This window comes from Phoenix dactylifera, chromosome 3, assembly GCF_009389715.1.
Source record: "Phoenix dactylifera cultivar Barhee BC4 chromosome 3, palm_55x_up_171113_PBpolish2nd_filt_p, whole genome shotgun sequence".
NCBI classification, from domain to species: Eukaryota; Viridiplantae; Streptophyta; class Magnoliopsida; order Arecales; family Arecaceae; genus Phoenix; species Phoenix dactylifera.
Window position 1 is genome coordinate 9667611 of NC_052394.1, and position 12535 is coordinate 9680145.

At 35.4% G+C, this 12535-nt stretch overlaps 1 protein-coding gene across 1 annotated transcript; it reads right to left on the reverse strand.

The window, feature by feature from the left end:
- Window positions 1–7465: 7465 nt before the first annotated feature.
- On the reverse strand, window positions 7466–11004 carry LOC103715305 (protein LURP-one-related 11-like). The gene is made up of 3 exons (XM_008802890.4): window positions 8342–11004; window positions 8007–8237; window positions 7466–7908 (listed from the first exon to the last, which is right to left on the reverse strand). The coding sequence occupies exons 1-3, from the start codon at window positions 8582–8584 to the stop codon at window positions 7774–7776; spliced, it is 609 nt and encodes a 202-aa protein (XP_008801112.2). The 5' UTR covers window positions 8585–11004; the 3' UTR covers window positions 7466–7773.
- Between the last annotated feature and the right edge of the window lie 1531 nt (window positions 11005–12535).

Sequence of the window (12535 nt, forward strand, 5' to 3'; positions counted from 1 at the left end):
TTTTTCTTTATTTTGAAAGCTACATTAGAGTATTTTGGTATATTTTAAATCTATTTAACACTCTATTTAAAATTTTACTAGCACATTTATTGTGTTTTAATTACTCTATTTAAAATGCTAAAATCTATACATTAAACTGTATTTAAGTACTTAATTGCTATCCTGCATTAGAATAATTTGTTGAATGCGCGATTTAATTAATATTGTTGCTACCATTTAATTATGTACTCTTCTAATTAGTGTATTTATTATATTTAACTGTTGAATTTTAAACAAATATTTTATTTATATATATATAAATAGTAATTTTATTAAAATATTAACATAATTTCGTATATTTAGAAGGATATAGATGTAAAAAAAATCTAAAATAATACTTATAAGTTAAGCTTGAGATGAGAATTTTTTTTGATCAAAAATAGAGGAGGAAGAGAAAACCTCACTCATGTAGCAGCTTCTACTGAGCCCCCCTCCGGCCTCCACCCACAAATTTTCTACGTACCCTCCCGACCTGTGGGTTCTTTCCACTGGGTTCCTCACCCACGTGTGAGTACGTCATTCCAGCACCAGCTCAGTATCAGCGGGGCAGAAAGCGCTTCCACCGTATGCGTCCAAGCGGAGGGCATTCGGTCTTCATATTTAATCGACATCCGTGCGTTTCGAACTTGGACCGCAACGATGGAAATAAAAATGGGGATTTTTGGAACCAATCCTTGATTAAGTATTTTTGAAAAGGACAAATGTGGGCCCATCTAGAGTCCGACAGACTAGTGTGGGGTGCCAGTACTTGAACATCAAACCTAATATAGTACAGGGAGAGACAACACTATACGTATAACTTAAGAAGACAACAAAGGGGATATTACCAAAGTATTCAAGTAGGTGGCTCGGAGAGAACTTAATATATTTTAGGGGCCTGTGGGTCCTTTTCTTTTTCAGTTTAGTCTACCAGTATATGTGGATTAAGATAACCATGGACACATCGTTTTCTTCCCTTCTCTTCTTTCCACCTAAAACGTTCATGTGATGCTCCCATAAATTAAACTCCCTCTAAATAAACTAGAGCATCCGTCCGTGTTCAGCTTCCTAACCTAAAAATATATGCACTTTAGAAGGTCCATTTCAACTATCAACTCAACTCACAGAACTCATCAAAATATATGCACTTTAAAAAAATTGAAATCACTATTTTTTTTCTGACCAAATGCATGAATGACGCATACTATGTGATAGGTGAGCTTTGCATATCATACATGTGCTGTCTTTGTTAAAATATTCATCGAAGAATACGAAAATGAGAGAGTGAAAAGATTTTTATATTTCTGTTCCATCGTATTCAATACATAATCATGCTAATAAAGAAATATATTATGGGTTGATATATATTGTTACATGATCTTTATGATCATGCTAACAAAAAAAAAGGATGATATAGGATCACACTAACAAAGAAGAATATTAGGAGCTGATATTAGTTGTTATATGATCCCTAAAATTACGCTTACACGCCCTTCTCAAAATTAAGATGGTATTGCAGTGCCAACTTAAGTTTGGAAATTAGATCACAAAAGTTTTTAGAAGCTGACATAGCAAATCGAAAGATGAAGTAGTAGCTCAAAACTTGATGTGATAAACTAGGAGCTAACATAACAGCTCAGAAGCTAATGTGGCAGTAGATCGAGAGCTGATGTGTTAGCTCATACTGGAGTAACAGATCAAGAGCTTGTGTGGTAACACAGAATCTGATGTAGCGAACCAGAAGCTATCATAGCAGCTTAGAAGTTAATGTGGCAAATCAGATGCTAACTTAGCAGCTTAGGAGGTGCTGTGGCAAACTGATGTGTCAAGCTGATGTGACAGTACTGAATCTAATATGGCATCAGGAGCTGATATAGTAGCTCGGAAACTAATTAATGGATTGTTGTGTCTAATTAGTGGCTAATGTAGCTCTCACATTGCTGTGACATGGCAACACAGCTGAGGTAGCAAGATTACAGTTGGACAAACAATAGCGTGGCAGGATATCATGACTAGTCAACAATGATGTGGCTAGATTATGTGTTTTATCTATGCTGACGTGGTAGAGTGACGTATTGGTTATTGTGGTTGCTTTAGATGATGTAGTGAGAAAACATATAGAAAGTGGCAGTTGCAGTAAGGACAGATACTTAGAGAGAAAGCAAGAAAAAGTTGACAATCCTTGCAAATAGAGGCGTCGTGGAAGAGGAGCAAAAGGCCTCGAACTAGTTGGTTAAGGAGCAAGAGGTAGTAAGTAAAATCGTACATGAAGAGAAAAAGGTTGAGCAATGGTGAGGAGAGACGATAAAAAATCTGAAGCTGGGAAAAAAGGTGATGGAGAAGAGTTATGGATCCATCATAAATCGAAAGATCTTCGGGTGTTAATCTACCAGAAAACAAAGAATCTGTAGATCTACTAGAGAATATTGGATCTTTGAGTGTTGATTAATTAGAAACTAGAAGATCTGCAAGAGAACAAAGGATTTGTGGATCCACAAAAAAAAATAGAGAATATTCCGATGTGGATTCACTCAGAAATAGAGATCAAAAGAGGTTGAAGAGATGGAGGCGACAGATTAGATAATCATCAACTCTGATACTAGGTTAAAATATTCACGGAAAAAGAGGAAAACAAGAGAGTGAAAGGACTTTATATTTTCATTTCATCGTATTTGTACATCTCAGCGGTTATATATATATATATATATATATATATATATATATATATATATATATATATATATATATATATATATATATATATATATATATATATATATATATATATATATATATAAGTGTATAGACTCCAATCTATACAGGAAAAATAATACACACTTAACAGCCTTAAAGGTCAAACAAACATATAAATTAAAGACCAAAGAGCGATCCCCACTAGAGTGAACCCATCCGTGTTTCCAATGGTTGGATTGCGTACATCCTCGATGACTATGATTGCAAGAAGCAACGACGTGTTCTTCACGGATCATATATGGTGGTAAAACGCTGTCTAAGATACTTAGAAAGGTAATATGGCATTTTCAGGGCTGTAATATTGCATGACGAACGATGTCAGTACTAATTCTGATCTGCTAATTGTGTAGAAACCTGGAGTTCGGGCGATGGGAAGGCTATTGGTGCAACGTTAATCTCCCAGGTAGAAGAAAAGAAGGCTTGGTTTAGACTACTCCAAAAGGCTTCCAGGAATTTAAAAAGAAATCATTCTCTTGAACTCACACAGAAGATTGGTTTGGAAAAGGATAATCCCACATACTATAATATAGATGGTGGACGAGACTGGAGTAGTTCTTGCAGAGGTAAATTTAAACATTTTCTTTACGATAGATTAAGATATTTATTTGCTACCAGGTTCAAATAGAAATCGTTTAACTAATCAGCAACTCGCTTCTCATCATGGGAACAGTACCCTATCTTATTCTTGCTGAGTCCTACCTTGATATGAAACATATATGTTAAGGTACTGAATGGAGGAACACTATAGTAGTGCTTTGCTGTTATATGAACCTAGGTTTAGATACAAGCTATATATGTTCAACGTGTACCAAGAATGCATCGACCGATGCTCTTTTCTATAGCGACAGTGATGAATTTGTTTTTGTATATTGATCATAATTAATTAAGGAATTTTGTTAACATGAACAGGTAACACAGAATTAGCAAACAGCCATCAAGGATAACTCTAGGAGAAAATGTTCTGAGACAGGTGGCGGAGCCCTAATAATGGGACTGGTGGTTGTTAATTGTGATCTAATTAGCCACATCATGTGAATCAGACTCCTTGGATTGCGAAGTCACGTAATAGTAGTTCCTTATGCATGGACTCTCGAGAATTCGATGCCAAGACATATATATATATATATATATATATATATATATATATATATATATATATATATATATATATATATATATATATATATATATATATATATATATATATATATATATATATATATATATATATTATATATATATATATATATATATATTAAGTCGGTGGATGCTGTCGATCCAACTACTTAGTCATATGGTTGGGGTTGAGATCTCATTCTATATATAGACATGTATTTAACTTTATAATTCACTCATTCATAGACATTGTATACACGTCCATCACTTTTTGATAGAAAGCTAGCAATTAGGATATGGTTCTACGAATATAGATGTTACTTAGACGTAAAATTTTATATTTATATTTGTCTTAAACAGATATAGATACAAATTGGATACTAAAAGCATAAGTCAAATAATAAACTTTTATGACCGCAAAATCAAAGGTACTACTAAGTGAATGATAACCCAACTTAATAGCATATTAATATGGTCATTTATTTTTCTTAAAAGTCATGATTGCTATATAAAATTAAATAGGATTACAAATAGAATCGGATATTTGGATACGGATCGGGTGGTTGTCTATTCATATCCATGTCTATTTTTCTTTGACAGGTATAGATATAGATATTGATTTTAGTCGGATACTCAAATTTTTACCCATATCAAGATAATTTCGGATACAAAAATGGATCTGGATAGATATTATCTGATCCACCTTTACCCCTACTAGCAATTATCCAAACCTTTTGTCCGTCTCCAATCTCCAAGCCCTCATGGGCATAGCTCAGCTATTCCCCAACCTGTTTGAACAAATGAAGCAGTCTTCTTCTCTGATCCACAACAAGCTCTGCCTCAGAGTACTTGATCCCTTTTCTTCTCTCTTCATGATGATTTGGTTCCCTCTCTCTAGCTTTGAAGCTTGATCTGTTAAATTTCATAAGTTTGACTATCTTTTTCCTGAAAAACTTGGCCTGATTATACCTACCAATGACCTATTTTTTTTCTGAAGTACAGTGTTTCTAAATTTGTTTTCATTTAGATTCAGTCATGTTTGACCTCTCTCTCTACATAATTCTCAATTATATTTCCCTTTTTTTCTTTTAATCTCATTGATGTATCTTTCATGATGCTTGACATTTCACTTTCAAAACGATTCCATTTTAGAGTTTTTTTTTTGCTCCTAGCTGCCTCAACATTTAACATTAATATGGAAGTTTGTGACTTGATGATCGGTGGGGTTGATTTTTGCAAACAAGACCATCTTAGGATATGTAGAATCCATAATGACTAACAGGACCATCGGCATTCGCTCTCATCATGTTTTTAAATTGATTGGTATTGTGACATATAGTAGAGGGCAAGCCTCGGTGCAATGGTAAGATTACTTTATTATGACCTAGATGTCATAGGATCGAAATAAAAAGATAGCCTCTCTGCATACTAAGGTACGACGGTGTAAATCAGACCCTCTCTGGACCCTGCAATAGTTGGAGCTTCATGCACTAGGATGCCTTCATTTACTTGACTTATAGTCCCCTTCTTTTAACTAATTCATGTATTTGCAATCCTGTATACCTTTTTGGGAAGTTTTTATGTGCATTCTTAACTTTGTTGATATTTCATTTTATGCTGGTGCTCTCTGTATTTACAACAACCATGCCTTTTGACTGTCTTTGCTTCATTAGGATACATAGATTTGGTGATCGATATTTGTCTGCCTTACCTTATCTTTAACAATCAGTTCTAAGAATGTCGCCATGATACAGGGGAAGTCAAACTTAAGTATTATGTGTCTGTGATGATTAGCATAGTAAATTGATATGATATATCTAATGATATTCAATTCAGAGCCTATCTATAGATCAAAGTGGATGTTCTTATAGCTAGCTTAGTTAAATCATTGCTATATGATGCAGAATTTGTCTTGTAGCATCTGAATTCTTTATCATATTTGTTTATCTCCTTTTAAAATCATCAATATATGCACATTGTTCAGGAAGAAAAATTGTTTGAAGGTGCAGATTGATATACTAAATTAAGGAAAGATGTTCTAAAAGAAGCCATTTTCATCACTTGTTTTGTTGACTCTGGGACTGAGTACAGTGTGATGTAAAAGGAGAGAGACCCTTTCCTTTTCAGTTTTTTATGCAGAACACCTGTGACTTGCAAAGTAGAAATCATCTTATCAGACCTTTTGATTCATTGTGTTCAATCATTGTGTGGAAGATGACCATGGCTAAGTCAGCATGGTGCTAATTAAAAGCTTTCTTATTTTATTTATATGTACTCTGAATTCTTTAATTTATTTGCAGGATTAAAACATATGATTTTGGTTTTACATTGTTAAGAATGAGACAACTTCATTTGTTTCCAATGATATGGTCCACTGACTCATAATTTAGGTCATGACTTGTTTCAGAAACTACAATTAAATATAATGATGATTCTGGAGCTGTTATTGATGCATCTGAATTTTGAAACAGATTAAAGGAAAACAGCAAAAATTTTATTGTAACTTCTATTTCATCCAAAATTATTGAAGCTGTAACAACTATAGGAAGTTGTTAGTGAATGTCATTTGTGAACATATCCTAAGGTGCCATATTTATTTCTAGGTCTTTATGTTAAGCATCTATGTAGTTAGACTAAACATTTGTACATTGTAAGTTATGATTAAAAAATTAAGCAGGTGCAGGCATGTTTAGAACCTGAGACATACCTGACTTTCCTTGGAATTTGGACTTATCCCATATTCATAATTTGGATTTCCTACCTATGAATTCAGTATGGTTAAACTAAAACCTGATCTCTTACTGGTTCAGAAATAACTTCATAAGAAACGATAAAGATTAGTTCATAATTTTGGGTGCTACTTTTCAAACTTACACCAAATTGAGCCCACCTGCCATTCAGATTTGTGAGATCTGAATCATATTGTTAAACGCAAGATTGATGCAGCTAGAATCCAAGACAAGCAGGTCTCAATGTCGGCCAAACCTGCTTGCATCCCTAGATATAGCACATTAGGTTCCAATTGGTTGGATGAATTAGCACATATTTGTTTGGATCTTTGCGAAATTGGCATGATTTTTTTTTCCTCTCCAAGAGTAAGAAGACATGGTCATTGATCATCCATGATCCAGTATCATAAACTGCACACTAGGACATAATTGCTTGGAGCCCTTTTTTAAGCATTGTGATTACAAAGCCTAGTCTAGGTTAGTTGTGATTTCCATCTCAAATTTTTTCTTGAAAATTATTTCATAATTGAGAATTTCGACCACATGATGACTCCATATAATTCTTCACACGAAGTATTATTTTTTTTCCCCTCCAAGTGACGGAATGTAGAGCTCAACCAAATTCTAATTTTCATGGCTTATGGAATGGATTGAACAGTTTATAGGCTGGTCAACTTGACAATAAATCCCAACTCAGGCCGATCAAAAACCCGATCTGTCCTAATTCAAACCGGATCCTAACTTCAGTTTAACTTTGGTTGGATGAGGTTAGGAAAGATGTTTGTTTTGAAAGAAATTTGATTTGCATGCAGCTTTGTGAATTTTTTGCATAGATGTCCACATGATCAGATAATCTACCAATGAAGTGTGTTTATAGCTGAAGTAAATGCTAGATAAACATATTCTGAGCCTTTGCTGTTATGGAACAAACAAGAGAGGCAAGCCCCCAAAAAACCCATCTTCGTAGAACATATTTGTACAAGATCTACCAAAACCCCTGAGGTATTCAGGGTTTCTTAGCAGACTCAAAAATTCTTGGTCATCCAAGAAAGGGGAAAAAAGAGAGAGAAAAGACTTCAAAACTTGAGTTTCCACTCAAATTCAGAGCTACACTTCCCAAAATACACAAAAGCTCTTGAAAGATCTTCCCCAAGCTTCACATGTTGTGATTCATTAGGCCATTCACCACCACCAGTCCCATGATAAGGGAATGGTCTATATTGGGTTCCACCATCAGAGTCAGAACATCATCACCCAGTAATATCCCTGATGTGGTTTGCTTCCTCTTTACCTGCCCCAGAACAGCAACATTTAGATTCATAGTCTTCAATAGATTTGAACATAATAAGCACATATACAATCCATTAAGCCAAGTACATATCTCTTCACCTCTGCGACGATGAGTCCTGAAGAGATATCTACAATCTTATAAGATGATTTGCTAGCCAATCCATCTATCTTATAACACATGAGCGCACCCTCGTCACTCCAAACTTCACAAGATGGTTGCTCATCTCTCAAAATACTCCATGGTTTCCTGACCTTGAACCATGGCTTGCTTTCTTCATTCTGTGAACTGTAGCACTTATAGCCCTCCCATCTTCCACAGACTCTAAATTTCTGCACAAGAAGTAAAGAAAGAGAATCAATTTAGCTCAAGTTTTTGAAAGATCTTTTACTACTACTGTTCATGGAACATGTTCTTACTAGTGAAATTTCAGCACCTTCCTAAGTATCTTGAACAAAACCTTGCCACTAAGGTCCATGAGATAGACTTTGCCACTACACTTGCAGTCGTAATTGTCGACACGGTAAACAATGTTCCCCCTGGAGTCATAGACAGTGCAGCCATTGCCATGAAACACGAGCGACTTCATCCATATGGTGAAGACTTCTCTCTCTGAGCTTATGTGGTCCAACAAGGAAGGAAGAGGCAACGATGCTAAAGAAGGATGAACTTTTTCCATTAGGAGAATAGAGTGAATTGCCTTCGCATTAGTGTCTCAGTATAGTTTATATGCTTAATATATCGGTTACAGAAGCTCTATCATGCTAATTGATCACCACCACATACTATATGATTTCTTTTTCAGTTAATAGAAAGTGACGTGCTAGAAACCAAAACAGGCATTAATATTTTTTTTTTGTTGGTTTCTTTGTTGATGCACATTAAAGATTGCTTTAAGAACAAAATGTTTGAATTTGGCTCTCCCTCATGACATGGATAGCTTCAACGAGGACTCGCCATATTAAAATCTTCTTCGATGGGTGGGAGTTCACAGCATAAAAAAGGAAGATTAACTTATGATTAAAGTACCTAAACTAACTTTAGCTGCTAGCACACCTCCTGAATGTTTAGTTTAGCATGACTCTTCAACAGAAAGAAAGCAAGAAAATATATTTTTGCAAGGTAAGAACCAGGAAGATAAGATGCCAATATTCCCATAACATACCACCTTAGTCTGTTAAATTCGAGGTTTAATATTCCATCAACAAAACTTAAAGTTGAGGGAATGCTGCAATTAAATCCATTGTATATTTGGGAAACCTTACTTTAGAGCTATTCTATCCCTCTCATTCCTGTACATGACTCCCAAACTAGGCTTACATCTCTAACTATTCTTTTAATGATATTATTAGTCTTCTATATTCATTGTTTAAGCTTTGAAGGAGATGACCAGAAGTAGCAATAGTTTGTAAACTAAGCATCCACTCGACTGCATAGATAATAAGTGTCAGTTATATTAAGTTTAACGATTGGTCGTGGATTGGAGAAGTACAAAGCTGCTGCATTAGCTCCATAGATTCCCTTTGATTATATTTTATGCCGTCCATCTCTTGTTTAACCAACACGTAGCATGAATTAGTAATGGAGTAGAACATCCAATTTTTGCTGTCAAATTGATTGCAGCTATGTTTATGATCTTCGTAAAAAAAAGAAAGAGAGAAAGTGATGTTTATGATCCATTATTCCATCTATATCCACCTGGTTTGATCTTCTCAATTAATTGATGATGCTCCAGTGTTTCAAGTCAACTGCCGAGCTGCATAAATGATTGAATAATCGAAACATAATTCGGATAATTGCCAGCTGATTGAGAGTTATTCAATTGGTTAGCTACGCATTCTTCTGAATCTAGGAATATCTTTATAAGGTAATTTAGTTTTGTGCTCATTGCTTAAGATTTTTTTTTTTTTTCCCCTCAAGCACTCTTCCTTAAATTTAAGAGTTCATTTAATAGGAGTCTTCATATTAGCTAACAGTTTTGAGCTTGCATTAAACTAGCAGAATCTGATAGAACACCCTGCCGACACATCATTTAAGAATGGATATGTATAATCTCTTTTGTCAAAGATAAATATTCAACCAAGATATTGCTGTTCAACCAACAGTAACAACTGGGTCCTCCTGAGGGACAGAGTTGTTGGAGCTTAAGCTAGCCTGAGCATATCTTTAAGAATAAAACCATTCAGAATGAGTTATTTCTCCCTCCCTCCCACATCTCTGATAAACACAAACAAAACTAAGCATTTATGGGTGATTTTGACATCCTAGATTTAACCATTTCAGAAACAACAGGTGGCTCATCAGCCATGGCTGCTAGCTAGAGATTGGAAAGGACATGTTTATGGTGTTTTAAAACTGAACTAGAAGTTGTCTGCACCAATAAAGAAATCAAAAAGGTTGGCCACGTCCACTTTGCGTTGGAGGAAAGAGCAAAATGTGGATTTAGAATTCTCTAAAGCTTCCTCTCTGTACCAAAAGAAAGTCCTGGGTCAGTGTCATTCCTAGGACCGCACTTGAATGCCATTCTTTTTAATTGGTGAGCACTACTTCTCTGGCTTGCGTTGCTTTAGGTTTGGATAGCTCTTTCATAAAATACTATATCCATGGCTAGCCAGACCATCATTAAGGAAGATGATACGCCTCAGGCCATTTGGCCAATGCCAAGCAATCTTGAATGATTCCAGAGGAAAACAAAGTATCCAGCTTTTCTGATACAATGACGACAGCTTGACAATGACCTAAAATTTATTTTGCATCATGTGGTGCACAATGGAACATTTCGAATGTGAAAATTTGGTAAGATGGGCAAGCTTTTCAGCACAAGTCATCCTTTTCCATTCACTGATATTAGGAGGGAAGATTAGAGAGTAGTGCTAGCATAATTAGGCCTTTTATTATGTTATGTGGTGATCTTGGAGTCAAGACATATCATGCATATTTGGATATCTATTTGCCTATTTATTTTTCATTTTACATTTTTTATTGCAAAGTTCAGCTAATCTATATCTCTAGCATTGCAACACATACTCCCTTGAGACCATCATCTGTGTCCCATTATAAACACATTTTTGTTCCGAATTAACATACTTTAGCAAAAGAGATAATGAGGTGAATCGATTCCTGTTGTACTTTCGAATCGGCCTCATGCATCATGCATGATGAATGCAAATGAGTATGAGTCTCATCAAGAAAAAGGAAGCATTTGTTGTCCTATCAAGCTATAAAATGCTATTAGACATGTGGGATCCATAAAACTAATTCAAAGGAAAGGAATCATTTTGATTGGCTACCGTCCAAGAGCAGGAGGATATTTTCTCTTATTTAATCCTATCATTGCGTTATATATTTGAGATTGGATATCTATAGAGTTATTTTAATGGATCTCAAGCGATAAATAAACTTTTTTATTTTTAAAAATGCTTCAAACCATGTTAGATGTTCGGATGTATGAAGATACAGGCAGAAACTAGAAGGAGATCATGCTGCCAATCATTTTAACCAGCAACAACAGTTAGACAAATTGGATCCATTATAATTATTCTAACACTGAGATTTTTTCCCAAATTCGGATACTTCTTTATTGCAGATTGAAGGCTTATACTTCAGCTTCATCTCTTTTTCACTAGCCCTTAAAGCCTGGGAAAAGTTTAGCATCAGAGTTTGGAAGGACTGCATAGGCCACAGAGCGAAGAGCATACAAAAACCAGAAATTAGCCCTGCAAGTGAGAAAAAAACTATACCTTAAAGAGTTCAGCCCCGATAGGTAATGGTTACGAGACAAGTTCTTTCCTCTTAGTCTAGTTCAGGAATGAGGATGGCTAATGCGGGGAAACGATCATTATTAGTAATGCTCTTCAAGTAGTTGGAGTCAAATTTGATAGCATATTGATGTAGTTAGAGAGCCCTTCCTTACCTTGCAGGGTGAGGTCAAGCATACGAGTACCTTCGGGGATTTAAGTTTTCCAATTTCTCAAAATTCTCGAGAGATGATGGTGCATCCATATTCGAAGACTTGATTTCATGCTTAGTTCTATAGAATGAAATCTAATGTCTTGGTGGGCAATTTAGCTGGACTAACGTAACAAGTTGATGAGTCGGTAGAAAAGTATACGACTAGATCTAAATAAGCCAGGATTAGTGGATATGCTTTCGCTCTAAAAAGCTGAGTATATTACAACGGCACAGAACGACCTTAAGCTTCCATGCATACATAGGCATTGTGTCCCATGGCTTGAGCTAGTACACAATGCAGATCCACCACAAGGAGAAGCTGACACACCACTGAGCCAGCAGTGCCAGGTGATGTCGAGCTTTGTCAGGCTGACAGGAGTCCAACAACCTCCACGCACCAAATACACATACATACTCAAGTAGAACAAAAAAATCGGTTTAATTCGAAAATCAATGATAAGCCATCCAAATTCAAGAGCCTGACATACTCTGTATTGTAAAAATGCTTAGCAAATAAAATTCATATATTTTAGAGGTCGGTAACCTATGCATCTAGTCAGAGAGAGAGAGAGAGGGGAAAAAAAAAAAAAGATATCAATTCTACCAGCGTAACATAATATACAATTAAGGAACATAATTGTAAATCCAGCATGAGCATCTTAGACAATGGACAGATTTA